The sequence below is a fragment of the Zonotrichia albicollis genome, chromosome 3 (genome assembly GCF_047830755.1).
Source record: "Zonotrichia albicollis isolate bZonAlb1 chromosome 3, bZonAlb1.hap1, whole genome shotgun sequence".
NCBI lineage: Eukaryota > Metazoa > Chordata > Aves > Passeriformes > Passerellidae > Zonotrichia > Zonotrichia albicollis.
Genome location: NC_133821.1, coordinates 51,871,103 through 51,892,871, shown reverse-complemented (window position 1 = coordinate 51,892,871; position 21,769 = coordinate 51,871,103). Strand labels below are relative to the sequence as shown.

General features: G+C 36.1%; 1 protein-coding gene across 6 annotated transcripts in view; it reads right to left on the bottom strand.

The window, feature by feature from the left end:
• SMOC2 (SPARC related modular calcium binding 2) overlaps nucleotides 1-21,769 on the bottom strand; it is a 138,162-nt gene that overhangs the window by 56,699 nt on the left and 59,694 nt on the right. For 4 of the 6 annotated variants that reach the window (XM_014273117.3, XM_026798240.2, XM_005495531.4 and 1 more), the window contains exons 5-7: nucleotides 15,209-15,256; nucleotides 11,190-11,273; nucleotides 10,351-10,425 (exon numbers count right to left, since the gene is read on the bottom strand). In XM_014273117.3, the coding sequence (XP_014128592.2) occupies nucleotides 10,351-10,425; nucleotides 11,190-11,273; nucleotides 15,209-15,256 (207 nt within the window). The remainder of the gene's footprint in view (nucleotides 1-10,350; nucleotides 10,426-11,189; nucleotides 11,274-15,208; nucleotides 15,257-21,769) is intronic. The other 2 variants (XM_014273119.3, XM_014273118.3) reach the window with 1 other exon arrangement.

Genomic DNA, 21,769 nt, shown 5'->3' with positions numbered 1-21,769 from the left:
ATTCTGGACTATTTTCCTTCTTGCAAAAACTTTACCTCAGATTTTGGAGGCGCTTGAAGAGTTAATTTGATTTTATAGTTCTCTGCTTCCAGACCAAATATCAATGAGTTTGTTGCCCTGATCTAACTGGGTGTACTGGAACATAATTAAAGGCATTAAAAGTCACCCATGTTTGAGGAATTTATGTATTTATAATGCATTCTAGTCCCACAAAAACTGCATCTAATCATTCCTTCCAATAGAGGCCAATAAAAGTTCTTTCATTTTGATAAGTTGTTTTTAGTCACTGAAGAACAAGTCTGGAAAGTTTAAATATCCCTTAGATCTCACTGGAAAGCAATGGTACAAGGTAACTCACTGTTTAAATGGCAAGAACATAAATTTTTTCATAGCTTGTTATGACTGTAATACAGTTGGTTGAAAATTTTTTTTGACTGTCTGCTGGAAAACCAAGTATTTGAATAAAACTATGTTTTTCATTCAAAGTGTTTCTCTTTGATAAAAAACGGAATAAAACAAAACCCCTCAACAAGCTGTTTGTGTTGAACTTCACAGAGAACCACACAATACAAGATTCTTCAAGAGTCTGAGTTTATAAAATGGGGAGATAATTACATTCTACATATACTAAGGACCCAGCCCTCAAAAAAGGAAGGACTAACGAAGTTTTAAAATTACAGCTCCAACAAGGCATTATACTGTACCATCAAGATTTTGAGTTTTGAGCTAAAAACATTCAGTTATTTGAAGATATTTTTAACTGAATTTTTGTCTTGAAGATGCACTTCTTTAGATGAAAATACATATATTTAAAAAACAAGTTCTCTGTTTATTCATGTGTTTTCCACAGAAAACTACGTTTTCAACAAGTTTGGCATATTAAGCTTTGCCCTCTCTTTTCTCTTGTTTTGACCAAGAGAATTTGAGATCTGAAATTTAATTTACAGCCTTAATTGTATTTAAACATAGTTTTATTTGTGGATGAGTGCAGATACTTAGCCTGCTGTTTTTAAACTAAAACAGGTATTAAAAATTGCTTAATGAAAAGCAGTGGTCTGTCTCTTCAACCACTGCTTCTTCTCCAGTAACACAGAAATCTAGTGCACTGTGGAAACAATACTTAACATTATTCCTAGGCAGTTATTCCTACACATTGCAGAGTGCAGGGAAAACATAGTGCCTAACATTTATCTGGAGCAGTCTGATTTGAGAGGTGACAGAGCACAATGTACAGAGTGCAGGAAAATGTAAAGCAAGCCAGTTGTAAGACAATAGTTGGGGTATAGATGAGAAGATCTCGAAGTGTGTTTATGTACCTTAGTAACATTATTTGCCTACAAGAACTTCCCTTGCTCTGCTGACCCTTGGAGTGGCTTTGCCTGGAAAGGAGGCTCTACATTGGAAACTGTAACTAACAAAAGAATCCAGTACACTGCATTCAGGACAGGGTAGGGTAAAGGATCCATGGATGACAGCATTAACCTTGGACCTTAACAGTCCATAAAAGCAGACACTGCTGTAAAGAGTACGACTAATGCAACAGCTTCATTGCAGACATGTGGCCAGTGCACAGATTTGGGGGTGAATTCCACCCATCACATAGAAGTCACTGTACGAGCCGAATTTCTCTTGCTTTTGTACCAAACGGAGAACACTAAAATTACTGATGAAGCCTCCAAAAGTTCCTGCATCACGTGGCAATTTGTTACAGAATTAAGGAAAAAGCCAATAATTTTTTTGAAAAAAATTAAGCAATGCATTAACTGTAACACAAGCTGTCAGTTTCTTCAACAATTTTGTTCAGAGATACACAGCTTGGCAAATAAGAAATGCGGAATTCATATGTGATAAATCATTCAATTAAAAATCCCTCCAAATTTAAGCCACCATGACTAGCCATAATCTGATCTACCAGGGAACATTACATGTGTACTGTGGTCCTCCCACAGTCTGTATTTCCATTAACAACAGTCAGAACTTTTTTTTGTGCAGATCAAGCAGTAGAATTCCACAGTCCATATAACTGGTTTTTGCTTCTTTTTCAAACAAAGCTTATTCCATTGCTGGAAGGGTAGATAGTTGGTTATTTGACTTATCCTGATAGAAGAAAAAAACTGCATCTCTGCATAGAACATTTTCTCCTAACTATCAGGTCACTGGATGATGATGGAATGCCTGGCAGCTCTTACTGTTTACCCTGTTGGAAGACCTATCTTCCACATACCACCCAGCAACCGTAGTACATCCATAGCCAGAACCAGACTGTCTTGACTGAAGGTTTTATCTATTTCCCAGAAAGATTATGTCATTAGATATGATCCAGTCTAATATGTTTCTGTGCATAAACATGATTTACATGATTTGTTTTCATCTGTCACTAAAATACAGATCATTAACCTGACATTCCTCTTAGGATTTATGGACCTTATTGATGTTTCTATGATTATGCAATCTGATGTCTGGCAAAGTTGTGGGTAGGTGGAGGAGTGCATGCCTGAAAACTAAAGGAGAACTTCAAGCAGGACTGTTTTGTCATTTACTTGCTGTAGCAAGTAATGCGATATAATTAAAAATGGTCAGGAAAGATCACTATCTTTTGGCATCAAATTTTAACACATGCAGTAAAATAGAAATTATCAGCCTTGCATAAAACAGATTTTTTTTTTCCCTCCCCACAGTGAGGGTCCAGTAAAGCCCTGGAACATCCTGAGGATAAAGAATATCAACTGGATGTAAAACAGAGCTCTTTTTCTAATGGTTTAGGATGGGAGGGTGTTCCCCTGTAGTGGGAGGAAAAAGCTGGAAATGGCAGTGCTTGATCTTTTTTAAGGTTTTGAACTAATATGTAAAATTAAAATGAAGATAAATTAAAATCCTTGTGAAAAGGATCATAAAAGATAGGACAGTTCTATAACAAGCATGATCCAGCAGCCTATGAATTAAGAATGAATCATAATATACAAGCAGTGTGGGGAGGTCTGGAAAGTTTAATCTTCTTGGACAACTCTGAAAGAACTGAAAGAAAACAGCAATTTTCCTTTACCAATTTAGGTCAGGCAAGGCAAAGCAGAGCAAGGAAAAGAAAGAGGAACAGAGTATGAAGAGTGATTTTGTTCACTGGTGAAGAACGTGAAGAGGTTGAAGTGTACTGTTCCCTCTTTTGTAACAGGTAAATCAAGAATAGAGTATCATTAAAAATTGCTGCTGAAAGTAATAAAAAGTTCTCTATTAGGAACTAAGTCAACCATTTACTGATTGGCTGGAGTGATGTGAGCATTCAGTAGTTTTTAAGCTGTTTTTCAGCTGCCAGAGGGTATCTTGCAAGCAATATTTGGAAAGAATTCTACTCTAAAAACTATTGTGGTTCTTGAAAGAAAAACAACAGCAAATGAAGGAGAAGTAAAGAGAGCTGCCTCCTGCACTTTAAAATATAACAGTAGTGCATATAGCAAGTTGTGACAGTGCCTCATGGATCTCCCTCCCCGGCAGGTTCTTAACAATGCTAGGTTTAGAGTAAAATACAAATCAGAAATTATAGTTCACACAGAATAATTAAGTTCCTTCTTGAACTCTAAAGGGAACATTTAGTGAATCAGCTACAAGAGTCAACTCAAAGAGTCTGAGAAGGCCATAAGATTGTGTTTTGGAGGCTTCCAGTCTTCATCTGAGTATTTTTACTAAAGTTCCATACAATGCTTTTCTATTTAACTGCCATGCAGCACTTTGCTGAGAGAACAAGCCAAACAAAAATTGTTCTAACAGCTCATGTCTTTCAGCACCCACAGACTTTACAAGGCCCAAAAGGCAGATCTATGGCTAACATAAAATATTTGGACTTGCTGTAGATGTCATGAAATAAAGCTAGTGCCTTTTCTTGTGTAGGGAACTGACCCACAGATAAGCCCAAGGTAGAAAGTTCACAGTAAAAATGTCTGGACTTGAACTTGTCTGAAATTTAGTAGAGACAGACTGCCATTTGTTATGGACTGAGTTCCCATTGACAGAATGCCTGTGTTGATTTGATAGCCCTTTGGGATGTTTGAAGACATTTAAAATCAATACTCACGCCTTCTATTCTACTTTCCTTTCAGGGCTTGAATTGAAAGTTTTAGGGCTTAAGCCAATTCCATTTCAAATACTCTGGATTATCAAACCTCTGTGCCAGAAGATGAAGATCTCCAACAGGCTGTTGTAACTTTTACCCCATGACAATGTCAGATACTCTAGGCAGGACATGGATATACTTCAACAATTTATTACTAGGCGTTTGACTTCAGCTACAGCTAACGACTGCATGTACAAGACAAGTATTTACAACACAAGTAATTACCGTGGTTGAGTGTGGCTCATACTTCAACAATCGTTGGAAAGAAACACTGTCTTTAGGGCTGAAATGAGCTAGTAACAGGCAAAAAGCTCCAGGTTTTCTGTGTAATTCAGTGGTTTTCAATTAATGGACCACTTCCACTCAGGCTCTTTCCCTATGCAAGTCTACTTTATGTATTTGAAGTCCATTTCTGAGTGTCCAGTATAGGCATAATATATTAAGAGCAAGCAGGCATCATCCTCACCTGCTCCTCATTTAATGCCGAATACAAACAAATTTTAGAATGGAAGATTAGCCAGGGTTCTGCAGGACAACAAAAGACTTCCTAGGAACCCTGCTGAAAAAGACAGGCAACAAGCTTTTAAAATACTTTCTTCCCCCTCTTGCCTATGTCCTTTCCTCACTTTTTTATGATATCCATTTTGATTTCCTTCTGTTATAACTGGTTTCATATCTCAAATCTCCACATTGTGAAATAAGCCTAATTCAAAATACTTTTAGAAAGCTTCTAACTATTTTGTAATAAATATGTAAGTGGAAACATTCAACTAGATCCTAATTTTTCCATGCTAGCTCACACAACTTCAACTGCAGGTAATTTATCTTCAGTGAACACTAAAAGCAACATCTGGAAAATACAACAATTAATGAGAATAAGTAAAAAGTCACTGAGCTGTTACACACTTTTCTGTCTCTAGGTTATTAATTTTCTTTGCTTAGAAAGGAATGGCTCTTAGAATTGATATAATTGGGCAGACACATGAACTCTTACATTTATTTCCTTTGAAAGAAAATGGTTTCTTGGGGAGGCAGGGGTGTTTATGCAGGTTTTTTTGACTTTAGAACTGACTTTTGTCAGGATAGGCAAAACAGTAAGAAGTTGGTCAGGTTGAGTTTGGAATGAACATAAGCATTGGAGTATGGAACAAGTTTTGTCTTCGTCTTTTCAGAAGGTGACTTTCAGGGAAGTGCCAATGCACCATGATACCAATACTGGAACAATTGCCTCTGAGAAACAAAGCAAGAAAGCTAACAACACAGAAACCTCACTGACAACCAACATAGTTTCCATGTGAGAAAAACTCTAATGTAAAAATGCTTTGAAGCTGTCAGATGACATGGCAATAAAACCTAAATTCACCTCTTAGAATGTTACTCTGTCATATTAATCAGTCTTACTGGCACACTTTGCCAACAGATTCAGACCATACAGACAGATAAATGCAAGCAGCTATTTTGTATAAATACAAACACATAATTATCACTTTAGATTTCATTATTTTAGTCTATTAAGAAGATATTCTCAGCAGACATCGCAACTTTTCATTTGCATTAGCACCGAGTCTATAATACATTGCTGTATGTACACATCATTGTTATCCCAGATAGTGTTTTGAGAATGAAACTCTTGTTGGATCAAACTCTCTGGGACTAAATGATAAAATCTTGCAACAGATTTTTTAAGTCCTGAAAATGATAGTCTGTAGCAAAAAGGCAGCAATAAAACACCACTCCATTGTGTCAGAAAATTAAATAAAAAGGGTTTGTGTCCCTTTCACATGTGCACAGGTGAAGTAAAAAATTGTGATGATGATGATTCTACATTACCAGAATATCCATATTAAGGGGTTTGAAATCTGGATACTCCTGAAATCACTAACACCATAGTTTGAGGAGACAATTAATTGTGATTTAGGATTCTTCATTCTGGAGGAAAGATGTCACAATCACATAAACCTGATCCTGCCTCAGAAACCTTAATGGCAGATCAGGATTTTCTCTGGGTCAACCCTATTTTTGATGGATTATGTACCTTGTACCTGCTTAAAGTATATAAGCATAAAGATGGCAGAAATCACAGAGCTGGCACAAACACTGCATCACTTGTCGGTGTGGTTCAGATGAAATGTGAACTATTGGGTCAACAAAGAACGGCAACAATTTCTTCCTCTCTTCTGTTTTGGTCATACTGGTCATACTGGATTATCAACACAACAAACACCAGTTTTACAACCCCATTACAGTGCTCATTAAATGCACAATCAACAAATGTAGGATCAATGAACATATAAATAATAACTCCTACACTAGTATTACATCACTACAGAAACAGATGAAAGTATAATAATGAAAGAATAGAACTGAATAGTAAATAGGTGAAACTGTACAGTATTTTAGCCACTAGAACAATATTCAAACATTTTTTTATCTTGAATTGCATCACCAGAATTTCTAAGGTCTTTAAGTACCTATATATGTATACTACAGGTTACGGATTACTTTTTCTTTCTTATATTCGCAAAATTAATGAAATTTTACACAAAGTATGGTTTATTCTGTGGTGTACAGATTCTACTGAGAAATTCCTGAGTACTTTAAGAACCTTTTTGAACATTAAAAATGTTATCACTTAAATTCACCCTATTTATTTCTCAGGAAAGTGCTCCCGCAAGAGACTATTTGAAAATAATGGCTCTCAAATTCAAGCTAACAAGACGAATTTGAAGTTCACTGGGCATTGTGAAAAGAATTAAACTACACATTCTTTGTCTATACTCAAACATAAAAAATGGTGCACAACCTCTGAAAAACATCACACTGTGTTGCCAAGAATCCCACAGGGATATAACCTGCTGATAGAGCAGATTTAGCAAGGAGAACCTAAGACATTTACAGTCCACCCTGAGCTGTCCTCAGGAAAGTGGATTGTCCCTGTTAGGAGATGAGAAAGTATCTGCACTGTCTTCTCCACTCATAAAGTGCTTGGATTTCCAACTGATACTGGTGTGGGACTAAGTTCACCTAAAGCGCAGACACCTTAATAACAGCTACAGATGTAAACTAGTCACCTTACCTAAATTCCTAGCAGGAATTTAGACCCTGAGTTCATAGACACACAACAGTGTAGGCTATGTCTTAATCAGAATCCATGCGGTCCCTTGTTCAATGTTTTCTGTTTATTTTCTATAGCTGTTGGTAAAATTCTTACTTCTGTCAATCCAACATGGCAAATCCACAATGTTTTCTGTGAAATGGAGGAAGAAATTAGGAGCGTGGGGGTAGTTATAAAATATTTACAAAGGCACTGTGACACATGTATAAAGTATCTCAGCAAAACCTATTTTAGCAATGAGATGAATAGTCTAAGTATGGAAAGAAAAAGTATTTTGGAAATCATGTTAAATGTACCAAAACATCTTTTGAGATGTTTCTACTCAAAACAGCCACTCTAAACAGAGCTATTGTAACATAACCTAGTGTTGATGGCATTTTTTCCAGGAGTAAAATTTTGTTTTCAAAAACTAATAGGTTAAATACCACTCCACAAATGTCTTAAGTGAAGGGAAAGGCCTATTTCTCTGAGCCAACAAAAAGAACATACACTAGAAGGCATTATAGAACACGGATATATAATCCACTAGTTTCATGCCTTGCATCTGTGAGTCTTGCAAATGCCATTACCCTGTGCTAAATTAATTTAGGCTCATTCAGTCAAATGAATGCACTGGAGAACTAATATAAACTAGAATTTCCTGAGCCATTATTTTCTATCTTTCAAAACCTAAAATAGGTTATGTTGATTTTACCAACTAATTGTAACTGGCAGGTCATTTGCAGAATAGTAAAAGCAAACCACTTCATGGTTAAAACAAATTTAATGTATTAATTAAAACAAGTTTAATGTACTAATTTGAGACCTTAACTTACAAAACCTTTCTCCTAAGAAGATTGATTTCTCAGCTCAAGACAAGTTTGTAGATCACATATTGATCATGATACATTAGAACATATATTCAAGTACAAACTAGCAAGAAGACAGCACTATAGACTAAAATAGTAAGTCGGTAAATAGGATATAAGTATCTTGCCTGAAATTTTAATTCTGTCTTTTTTTAGTTATGTTCTATAGACAAGGCTAGATGACAGTGTTATTTGCAAGAATTTCTTAGACAGCACTAGGATTACTATAGAAAAAAAAAAAGGAAAATTTAGCCCATTATGAATAAATTTGGCTTTGTGTTTTGTTTTATAAACACAGCTCCTATGCAGAGATAAATTTTCCTCATTTTCCTCAGACAAATACTTTTCAGTAAGCTTTCTGATGTTTATATGATCAAGTCTGAATCAGAGTTTACTAAGCTAACTGAGTGAAGAAGACATCTATAGTTATCCTTTATATTGAAGCCTGGAATTGGGAAGATGGCAAGTTTACAATCTACTGGATTCATTGGAAAGTCCTTTCCTGCTCAGTAAACAAAACAGTCCAAAGTTGATTCTCTGTAGATGTTCCCAAAAGCCTTGGCACCACTCTGAGAGGTAATAAGGGAAAAAATCTTACTCTCTTTTTTTTTCAGACCTTAAAAACCTGCCTACAACAATCAGTGAGGACACTGTTTTTAGCACCTGGATTCACCTTGATTGATTATGTCAATCTGGCACATCAGATACAGCTACTGATTACAGAAATGTTTGCTTCACAGTATCTCCTGAAGTAATTCTGCTAGCCTGGGTATGGCATCACCACTGTGAGCAAGTCCTGTTAGCAAATCTAACACAATCATGCTTTGAATGATGGGCTAGGAGTCCCAACAGAGGTAAACTATGCTTCTGATTCCTGTTCTCTAGGAAATGTGTTTTTAGATGCACCAGAAGTTACCAGTTCCCAGAAATAAACCCACCTTTTTTATTTTGTCTTTGTGTGTGCACTTTTGTGTGTATATAGGTTTGCGTGTGTGTGTTGAAGCTTTGGCAGCTACACTGCAAACTCAAGAAGTCTTGCTTTAGTCTCTAGCACTGTAAAAATTAAACAAACACTCCTAAATGACAAATTTCTATAGACATATTTTATGCTACAGAAATCCCAAAGGAATTCTGTTCTTGCCTACACTGACTAAAGAAATGAAAAATTAAATCTCCAGCATGAAAAGTATTTGCTTCAAACTCTTGTCTACACTGTTTAAGGTCCTCCCCTTAAGTGCCTACTGGAAAATCAAGGAGAGAAAAATGATTAATAATTATTGCACTGATGTTAAAAATAGCTTATATAAAGGAATCTTTCAACCTTTTAGCATCTTGCGTTCTTTCTTATGATGATTGTTTGTCTTTTCTACAAGCTTTTGGCCTCAATTCACTAAAATACTTAAGCATAGTACTTAATGTAAAGCATAATTTCAATTTCTACTGGATTTGAAATGTAGTTTGGAATGATTTACTGAATCACAGCCTACATCATTAATGTTTCCCTTCAAACTATACATTTTTCCACAGAAATAGAAACTAGGAAGATTCTCTAAAGTTTATGCCACTGAAAGGAAGAAGCAATGAGAAAGGCACCAAAATTTATCATCTACCAAAGCACTGAATTTATCTGAATACTATGGAGAATCCAGTCTTAGGACATTCACCTGACATTCCTAATCCAGGTTTAAAAAGCTCAATTTTAAACAGTGATGAAAATAAGTAAAGCAAGAATTCCACATTTATTTTTTAAAAAGCAACATAATTAATTCACATCAAACTAGTGATCAGTTTGTAAATAGCAGATGACTGATCTAGTAAAAAGCAGGTAACACTGTCTTTCCAATTCCTGCTCACTAAAAACTGGCTTCTAATGACAGTTTGCTTCTTTTCAGGTTTGCTTTCTAAGATTCATCACCAAACAACAGTAATCCACACTGTCGTTTTACAAGCACCTTCTTGCTGCATATCACCCAAAAATAAGCAGATAACAAAGAGGAAGATAATTAAAAAGAATGTAAAAATAAATGTCTGACCCTCTAAACAGATGCAAATAGATATGAACCAGAGACTTTAGTGGATGAATATCCTTTTAGCCAAATAAAGCCTGGCCAAAAGTATTCCTCTATAAAGGAATGTATGATGCATGAGCTGAGTAAATCATCACTATTGCAAATCATTAAGGCACATCAATACAACGAGAGTGGAAACATGATGGTTATTAAAATGGTTCACGTACACCTTCACAGGCACTTTGCAAAGTAAGGATGACCTAAGTTTCTTACCTGAGCTTTTATTGGTTTTGTTCTGTCTACTCTTTACTTGCTCAGTCCATAAGGTAGGATAACGAGAAGCTATATCTAGAAGAAAAAAAAAAAAGGCAACAGAAAATACTTTATAAATGTTAACATTTTTAAAAGTTATTAGCAACTGAACAAGGGCTAAGTTTAAAGAAACATCGACCTTAAAAAAAAGGGCCACATTGGTTTTTATTAGGGCAGTTAAGATTATTATTCATGCAAGGGCATGAATAGCCCTTTCCTTTGCTATTCATACAGAAGATTTTTCAATCTAAAAGTTCAATAAATACTTTTAGATGAAAATTATTTTTAATTAAAATTAAAATGTCCTCCTCTGGACCCAAAACATATAATGGCTGCAGACCCAAATTCTGCAAGATTAGCGGTGAGTGATAAGGCAGCCACAACATAGGACTATTATTGCTTCTTTAATGGCAACTAATTTCTCCAGAGGCAAATAAGCCTCACAAAACATCAGCCTCAACAGTGATATTACTAGTCATTATGCTGAGGATAGAAGTTACCCTCTGACTTGTTTATTTGAACACAGAGTTTTAATCTGCGCTTTGGCTCAAGTTTAAAACCTGTGTCTGCCCTCAGTCACAACAACTAAAATTGCTGATGTTGGTCTCCACAGGTAAAGTCTCATCTCCAGACTATAATACATTGTGTTTGTTGTCTTTGCTGTTCCTAAAAAAAGAACAGATGTTTGCACTTTCTTGCAACCGCCCCAGCAGTTGTAGATACTGCTAGGATGGCATTTTATGTTGTGGAATACAGTCCGTAACTGCACAGTTTAATACCACACTGTTAAATTCGCTCACCTTCTTCATCACCCTGAGGCTGAGTCTCCAGCGCAGGAGCTGAGGCATCATCTGAATTCAGAATGGAAAAGATTTGCAAGGAGACTACAATTATGAGAGTAAGCTAAATAAGTGTACATACATGATTGAAAATAATGATTTGCACATAGCCCCGGCCAGTAAACAATAATTTAAACATTCTTTATAGGCAGTACACAGCATAGATATATTAAATATAAAGATTATGTTTTATAAATGGAAGGGGTTTGAGGTTATGGATGATGAATTTATTGCAAGTTCTTTGGTGATGCATGAAGTGATCAGATTGCTCTCTGGAGTGTAATTCTTCACTTCCAACGCTGCACACTGATACCTAAAGATTATAACTGAAAAATGAGCATTTCAAAAGAAAATAATTAGATAAATGTATAGAAGAAGTGAGACCTGCAAAAGCAAAAACAGTCTGGAAGGAATGAGTGACTGCATACACCTTAAAAACAAAGGGAATTTTAAGTACAGCAGGATGTATTCAAGAATCAAGTTGATTTGCAAGCAAGATTCACAGATTATATAACCAGAATATTGTTTGCACAACTGTTATCCTCTGGCTAGCATTCTCCATCCACCCACTAGCAACCATTACTGCAAGAAATGAGGGAGGGAAAATTACAGAAATGACAAGAAGATGTGAGTCATTTTAGGTTCAGTAAAACACTGTGGACATAGTACTCGAAAAGAAAAATTAAACACAAAAAACTATTTAAACAAGCTTTTGCTAAACAGAGTGGCACCAAACACCCATCTTTACTTTATTATGTTTTTGTTATTTAAACCTATTGCAGATGTGGAGTAAATATGACTCAGGAGATCATGCTAGTACATATTTTCCAGTCATATTTTCCTGTGGCATGGAGCTAACTCCAAGACCAAGGTGTACTGCAGTAAACAGCATCTTCCGTGCAATGGTTTTATGACTATTTCTTACAGTTTCACAAGTGGATGTCAGACCAAAATAGTTTCCAGTGTTTTCTTGGCATTTTCATGGAAGACAGAATCAAAGGTAACTCAGAAGCTGCTTCTGGCATGTAGCCTTACCTGGGCAAAAGGGAGCAGCAGCTTTTAGGCTAACACGCTATCTCTTTCCTTTCCTTTCTGCTAGTGCAATTCCAAGAGTCTCCAGTTCTCTTTGCTATCACCATCACTGCTTGGAGTAGTTTTAATTCTGTGTTGTCTTTAAATCATGCAAAAGGTTTGGGGTCACTCTGAGCTTTGCCTCTAAGGGTCACAGTCTAGGTGACAGCAAATACGGACACCAAGCAGATACTGATAGCAGGTAAAACCAAATTTCTAGCCATGGAATAGTGATCTTTATACAAAACCAAAGGAGCAGCAACGGGAGGTTATTTTCAATGCAAAATGATCTAACCAAGGCATAAGAAGATTTCTTTTAAGAGTGCTCATTCTTCGTGTCCACACAATGGCAGGATTCTTTGCTCCAATACTATGAAAGACTGTCACTCCTTATTAGTTTTGCTGGCATTTCTGTGGTGTCCTCTGGGTGGTGGAATAAGACCATTGATTAATTACAGAGAGGCCATCAAGCATCCTACTGTACTAAAAATCAAGACACATATTTAGATCATCTATCAGTACGTGATTCAGGAAACCCACTGTTTCAGAAAGCAACTTATGGTAGGCAGATATTACCCAGAACCAAGCCAGAAACCGGGTCTGCATTTAAATTACACTTTTCTAATCATTTTTTGGTACACAATTTCAGTTTGTGACACATTTAATCTTATGTAATTACCTGAAATTCAGCATAATGCTGCAACTCAGTGATAATCAGCCCAATCAAAATCAGGCTCCTGAACTTTGTAAAAGAAGCATTTAAAACAGTTTTGGTGTTGCTGTTGTTGTAATACAACATCTGTTCAATGACTGATATGAATTAGATATCTCACAGACTAATTGAACAATTCTTCCTGGCTGGCACATTCACACTAGTCTGTGTATTTAAACATAAACCTGTTTAAATTCTGTTTGCTGTCAGAGTTCAAGAACACAGTCCTGCAGTCAGTTAAGAATCAAAAAAAGGGATGTGATCCCAACTCTGACACCTGTGCTTTTCAGAGTATAAATATTTTCCTTGGATAGAGGAAAGAACTGTGGAGCCAGAGAACATACTTAAGGGAATAAATTTTAAGCTTCATTTCTGTTCAGTTTAATGTTTAAATTTACAAACATGCTAACAGAGCCCCTGATCTCCAATATCTGCAGCTGGAAGTTTTCTTTCAGTATTGGAACACCCAGAGAAAGCAAGGTGCACAAGTACAACAGATATGGCTCACCAGCTCCATATCTATGAGACATCTTGGAAGGGGAGACTGCCTCAAATCTATGCTGACTCTTGAGGAGAGTCCTCGAGACCACACCTTGAAATCTGAAGCACGTCCTCTGGAGCACTGAGAACCCTGTGAACCAGCCTAAGCTTGCTGGGCCACAATATGGGCCGACATCCCTTGTTACTCCACAGGAACAGGTGGAGGAAAGAGGAGCAGAGAGGGTTATGGTTGTTGCAAAAAATACTACTCTGCCCTTGCAAGCTGAGCTACAAAATATGTTTTACCACGCTGGCTGTGAAGCTGAAGCGCAGCTCCTTAACTCACATAGGTGTATGATCCTGGTCCCTACTCTGTGGGAGTCCCTAAAGAATTTGGGATGTCTCTGACAACACTACTTTATTTAAAGCATAAGGCAGTATCCATCTGGAAGAAGGGTGAGGAGAGGAAGACAGCAGCATTTGAGAAGAAGCAGGGACCACCTGGGAACCAGGTCAGAAGCCTTTAATGTTGCAGGCTTGTGCTGGAGAACAAAAACCAGGCATGAGTAAAATGCAATCACGTCACTTAAGACACAAATACACGTGGTAAGAAGGGAGATTTGATAAACTGTGTTGATTTCCTTGTGTTCATTCAGGGTTCAGTAGTTCAGCCATCACAGTCACAAAAAAAATAAAGGATACCAGTCAAGTTTTATATATGGGATAGTTCATTCCATTCAAAGCTGAAAATGAAAGTCCAGACCAGAAGAAAATGGGCAACCTTTTCACAAGGTTAGTGGAACCCATAATTTGTCTGGAAATGCATGAAGGACCAATTTTTCAGTACTTTGTAATCATTAGCCTTAAAGAAGTACTGATTCTTTTAGCCTAACAGCACCATAGTTTATTTAAATGTTAGGTTTACGCTGCAAAAGCGCCTATAAAACAAATTGAGTTATATTTTACCATGCACCAAACAGAGAGGTATTAACATTAGGACAAAAGTGAGTAACTTCTTTAAAATTAATTTATGCAGTGTAACTGATGGAAATTCCAGTATGCTGTTTTCAGCTGAATCTAGAATTCTTTCAAGTGTTTGGAGAGTGTAAATTTTAATTTTGTTTAGAGCACAGACATCTCATTCATTTTAGTCTACAAGCAATGTCATATTCACATCAGATTTTGTTCTGCCAAAAAGATATACATCGTGACCTATATCAAACAACAACAATCTTCTGGCCTTAAATATAAGCCATCAGATAAATTAATCTCAATATAAAGCCAAGTGCGGGGTCCAAGATGACTCAAGCACTGATTGCTATAGAAATAAAGTGAGAAATCCAGTTCCCAAGATTTTGGGACTGAAGAATGTTGTCTTTATCATACAGACAGAATAATCTGTCCTCCAGAAAAAGCAAAAACTATGGGAAAATATTTCAGAGTATACAACTGGGAAGAAAACTTGTTGTCCAAACAGCACGGAATTGCAAAATCTATAGGACTGAGACTAGAAAAACATAGTGTCTATGCATATATATATATATATATATATATATTTATACTCTAATATAAAATTGATAACATGCATGCATATATATTACATATGCAGCTATAATATATCATAAATTTATATTGATAATTTAAATATATGGAAAACCAGAGTAGTGTCTCCCACAGCTATTTTAGCTTCTATTTAAAGGCCAACTAAGATATTTACCTGTTTTGCCTGCTCCTTCTCGTTGTGGCAGCTTCTCACTCACTGAACCTACAATTGGAAAAAGGAATTAACCAGAAAAATATTATTTTCACTTCTAATATGCCATCTAAGAAACACAGTTCTACTGTAATGATTCATTTTTGTATATTACAGCAATAAATATCAGAAAATTTTTCCTTTGCAAACCAAAGGTTTTAGCTTTGCCTGACCTCTGCATTTGTGCACAATCCATACACTGCCGGACTTCATTTCTTAGCCAACACAAGACCTGAGAAAGAGGCAGCATTAAACAGTAGGGGTGAGAAGGGAGTCAAGAAGATTACAAGAGATGGGTTTTCATAGCTTATTCTACCAGCCTGGACTCCAAGCCAACCCAGAATCCAGCCTTGCCTTCAAGCCTAAAAGTAATGGAGAATCCACTAATTTTCTTTGTAATTTTCAAGGGGACACTTGTCCTTAGGGTTTAAAATAGAAATCCTTCCTTATTTCTTGCTTATGCGCCATTTCCAGTTTTATTATTTTAATTACTAGACACTTTTTAACAATTTATCTATCTCTGCTGCATTGAAAATCACCTTTAAAAGTGGTATTTTTCTCTCTGAAGAGCCACATGGAGTGATCAAATCTTAAAAACATGAAATCTTTCCATTCTTACAATACAGTCTCTTCTTACACAACACACCTGCTATAATTAAAAGAAAAAACACCAAAAAACCACTCATCTGACACATCTGACAGATGCTTGTATGTGTGTGAAATAATTTATCTGCCTTAATTTTCTTAATTTATTAATTTATTGGAATAACTACGATCACTGTGTTTAAAAAAAAAAATAAAGGAAACCCAAACCTTGCAGCACAATAGTTGTGTTCTAAAAGGACAATTTAAATAAGAGAACCGACTAAATCACAGGCCTTGCTTACCATGCTGAACTGATGGTTACTTCTGCAGGAAGTTTAGACAAGGAGTTTGCCAGAGGGGAGATGCCTAACATTACAAATCAGCCCTGCTGATTTTAAAGCCTCCATAAAAGAATACATGGCATTGTAGCCAAGACAGAACCTTCTGATGGATTCAGCTCTTAATACAGATTTATATGTCCAAATTAAAGATTTATATATTCACATTAAAGTGTTCTTATTTAGACTTGTTTCCTTTTATGGCAATAGTGTATTTTAATGTATTTTCACATATATATATAATGTTTTGAGTCACCAGAAATTGATAAACTTAGTGATGCATCAGTATTAATTGAGGCAAGAAAGTCACATCACTGTAGGAATTATATCCAAGGGTGTTTGGGATAACTTGTTCTAAATGGGCTCCAATAATAATCCATGCTGTTCACTCTGAAAAGGAGGCAGATTTTGTATTTATGCTGAAACCAGAAGATCTGAGTTTTTGGTGCTTGGCTTGCATTTGACAAAAGGCTCAGCTCGAACTCAAATAAAATGTTCCAGTGTTCGGAAGTACTACACACAAAATTACAGGTTTTTCTAATTGCACCAAATACTAGTGATCCAATCTTTCCTCAAATTTCATCCAGATACTATTAACTCTGTAGTTTCTGAATTTCATTTTGGTTCACAGACTTATAATTATAATTTCCTTGCAAACTCTGATATTTTAGGCCCGACTCTCAGTCACACAAGCATTTTAAACCGGCTTTTCATTTGTGAGTAGAAATTATGTCTCAGCAGGGGCAATGTGTGTGATGAACTGCTACTGATACTCACTCTGCTCCAGTTTGGCACCAATGCTGTCTCTCTATGTACATCAGAACTATTAGTACAAATTGAACTCAGTTTATACATAAGTAATTTAACACATTGGTGAAATTTATATAATATCATACATCTTAAACTAAAAGCAGAAAAATCTTTCCAGATGCATTCACATTACTTCATCTATATGAGAAACGGTGAGAATGACTAAAGTCTGAGAGAATTGAATTTTATTTTTTTTAACCTAAATTTTCATGAAAAAATTAGGAAATGGATGGAGGAGGAAAATGGCATTAACTAGTACTAAAAACTAACATAATTATACCAAATCTAATTTCAGTACGAAGTTGGATGGATTCTATGAAAATTAGGTTTACTGGGCTAACATTACTTTTTTTAATAGTCTTAAGAAGTCAATAATAATATTCACAGAATTTCCTATAAAATAAAACCTGTGCCCTTCATATAGTTCCACCTGAAATTTTCAATTTATGCAGCATAAACTTTTCTTGTTGTCTCCAAATTCAAGGTAAGGAGTTATTGAGTTTCTATCTTTTTTCTACCATTTCCTGAATATATTTAAGGTAGAAGCACTTGTAGCTGAAGTGATGATGGGAAGCTGCATTTGCAAGTTTTTAGGAAATTGTGTCTTCAATATCAAGATGAATCCCCACATTTTCAGCTAGGCAGGAAACAAAACCAACTTATAACTTATCTAAAAGTCAGGCAATGAAACTGGCTTCCAAATTTTCAGTACACTGTAAGCAACCAAATCAGCACATAAATCAATATCCCTATGGAATGATGGAGGACAAGGAGGGATATTAGATTCAGCAGCATTACATCAAGAGGAAGAATTCAGCACCATTCAAGCTTGGATGCTTGCTTAGCCACCTATCTATTTAATATTCTGTTTTTTTCTTTTTTAAAGGCAGACATATTCATGCCTTAGTTTATTGCAAACCCTACAATTCTATCTAATTTCCCTGTAACAGCATCTGAGGCACAATAAATCCTCCAGGGAATGTGATATGAGTTTTGTGGTTTTTGATTTTAGCATATCCATCTCCTATCATTCTGATCATATGGGACTGGGCTATTAAAAAAACAAAGTGAAAGCCTATTGTTAGCCAGTTTAGATAATGATTTCTGATCTCCTACGAGAGAATATTTGATGTATAATCACTGAATGCAGATATCAGGAAAGGCAAACTCCCCCTACCTCACCTATGGTTGTGTCTGACTGTGTATGTACAGGCAAAGAACTATGTATGAGGACTAAATATCTAGATGGTTCAAGGACAGATATTTTTCTCCAGGTAATGAATACAATTTAATAGAAACTTTAAAAGTTCGTTGCCTTCCCGAATATATTTTTTCCATCACGTTATCTGATCACAATACTATACTGGAGGAGTTCTGAATTTCTAAAACTAGTTACTTGTATGTTGGCCATAAAAGATGATCATGCCATCTTAATCAAAAGAGAGCAAAACTACTTCACAGAAGAACAAAATATATCTCCATACCTTTGCAGTCTCACTGGCAGCAGCCCAGCATATTTAATGGGCCTAAACCCCCTACAATAGACAAAGACTGTATCTTCCAATAATATAACACCTGCTTCTCACTTCTGCCCCATTTCTCAGGACTCCCTGCCTAAGGAATTTCTGTAGTTCCCTGTAGAGCTGATAACAGAGATGGAGAGTTGTAAAAATGTCTTTTTTTTATGTCTGGTGCCCTTTAGTGAAAGTACTGGGAGACATTAATCATTTTTAAGGAGTTTTCTTTTTAACGCCACCATGGGAATGTGTTTGATTTACTGTCCCTCTCACTATTGCTCCTGCAATAGTGAAGACTATTTTCATGGAGTGGAACAGTATTTTGAGATTTATCATGTGTGTCTTAGCAGTACCAAATGTTGATGTGGGAAAAACTGAAAAGGATGGAAGAAGAGCCTCTTTCAGATAAAGATATAGTAATTAAAGCAAGGGTTTACATAAAACAGTTGGAAAGTCCCGCATTTTTTAATGCTGCTTACGACCTTCATCCTTCCATATCTTATGTCTCTTGCACAAAATGCAGCTTAAATAAGAGCAACAAAAACAAGTCAATGAGCAAAAAAATGGCACAGGCAACTGTTGTTGATACACAAAAAATAGATATGGGACACTTTTTGGACCTGAGATAACTTTAGGAAACACCATGTTATTCAGCTAACCAACCTTGACAGTTAGGGAAATGTAGAGGTTGTTTTGCATATCCAGTGTCACACAGTAAATGGGAAACATGGATAGGGGTTGGAATTCCTAAACCAAACTCCTAAGTGCCCATCCTAAATTTTGCTCTGTATTTCCACTACTGAAATTCAAGTTCTTCCAGACTGCCATTTTCTTCTTTCTTATTTCTGGGCATTCATCAAAGATAGTTCCACTGGGGGAAAATGAAAGGCAAGAAATTATCCTGTAATTGCAGAACAGCACAGTTGATTAGAAATGTATTTGAACCTTATCTGAAGTTGCTGAAGAACTAACCTAGAAATGAAAATTAACTGAATATTTTCATTAAAGGGAAAAAATTTCATACATTCTATAGTAGCACAATACCTGTAAGAAAATCATTAGAAAAGCATCTCAATTGTCTGTACAAGTTTTCCTCTAAAGGAAAAAGATAGCAAAAGTGATCTTGGGAGAAAAAGGTATGATACAAGCAAGCTTAGAAATTTGTATGAACGACTTTGAAACACCTACAGCACCCAGCCTGCAGAATACAAAGAAGCAGTGAGAATAAAGAAACATGCTGGTGTCAGGATGCCACCACTGCAGGAGATCTGCCCACATATCAGAAATAGAAAGGCAATTCCTGCATCAAGGCTAGCAAGACACAGTGTATTGGACTAAAAAGGGACAACAGTATTGGCAAAAATGGCATCTCTGCAATACTAGTTGAAACAGGAATGTATCTACACAGTTTCAGTTGACCCACTGAAGTTTGGGTTACAATTCCTGTGCATAGTCGTACTAAATAAAAAAGCACAAAAGGGAATCAAAAGTGATCTGGAAAACATCAACACTCTTGCAAGGAAAAAAAAACCCATCTCTGTTATCCTAAACAGATGGCAATTTTGAATATATACTTGGAAATGGGAGAAAGATGCAGTTGTGCATCAGAATTTCATTTTGTAATAAAAGAACTAAGTTTTGCTTTATTATACCCCATAACTTTCTGAGAAAATCTGTAGCTGCCTTCTCTGTTGAATGAGAAGGTTTCTCCAGATTTCTCAAAACTGAGTCCTTAGCCAATACCACTGTAAAATCCCCTAGCATTTCAACTCTTCCTTCCAAACTCTGCTGTGTCTGGACTTCTTTCCTGAGGGACAAAGGAGAAGTGATGAACTGTAAAACATGAGAACACTGATACAAGCAGGGGACGAAATGTGCAGAGACAATCCCACGGGGTCTCATAAAAACTGAAAAGTTACTCAAAATCTTTCCATGGATCAAAATCAGACTCTGAATACTCACCTGTGCCCTGGAGCAGTTTATTTATCTCTGAGCTACTAAATTCAATTTGAGTGCTATTATGACCTTCACCTTAGCATTTCTGTAAAAACAATTTCCCTTCCCATCCCTCCAAAAATGAGCTGAAGCAGTCCAGCAGTTTATCTGCTAGGCACATGAATATACCTTTGAGAGGAACTAGGGTTAGGTTCCTGTAGTGATATAGAATAATTCTCATATTAATTGATCAATTTTCTGGGAATTACACTGCAGTTGCTCCTCAGTACTATCAGTACAAATACAAAAAGTGAAAACATAGCAAATAATTCAATATTTTGAGCCAAAATAGTGCCATGTGTTATAAGACACCTGACAAACAATTATTTATTGAACTTTCAGCATAACCCTTTTTTCACTGATATTAGTGAAAGGACAGGCAGGAGGGTATAAATGGAGGATATAAAAATGGACTTTGCAGAGACAGAAACAAAGGTGCACTCTCAGAGAAGCTCTGGCTATGGACATGTAAAAACATCTTTACTCAAAATTACACTGAAGCACTAAAAGGCTGTCCTAGCCATAGCATCATAGAATCACAGAATTGTTTGCAAGAGAATTTAAAGTTTATCTCATTCCAAACCCCTTGCCACAGGCAGGGACACTTTCCACTAGACCAGGCTGCTCAGACCCCCATCCAACCCAGCCCTGAACATTTCCAAGGATGGCACATCCACAATTAAAGACACATCCATGTGTCCTCTGAAGATGTGACCAGTTATAATTGATAATAACACTAAAATGAAAATAAATGCACATTTTCAACTATTTAAGGTTTCTGAATATTTTAAATTATTTTTTTACAATTGAGTCTTGTTTCACAGCGACTTTTCAGACTGGATTAAAAGGAATATTCTGAAGAGTATTATTTCTGAATAAAGTTCACCTACAGGCAAGATGTGGGAAAATTCTGCAAGTCATTTTAACTAGAAAGACCTTAAAAATAAAAATAACTATCTATAAACTTTGCTGAAACTTCTGCAGTGGTCTCTTCCTTCCTCCATCTATTTATTGAAAACATCAAGCTTGTACTTGAATGATTGAAGTAGACCAGGACAGGTAAATTCCCTGATTCACTTTCTTTCTCAGCTTTGTTCACATTGCAGGATTAGCTTTTTAAAGCTATGTCTTCCACTTTCTGACAGAGAATGGTGCCACAGCACAAATGGTTATACAATATACAGAGTGTGCAAATATTTGTAGAGCTATTTCTGTAAAATTTTCTCAACCTCAAGGGGCATGAACAGTGATTCTGACAACTATCCATACACTCGGGATTT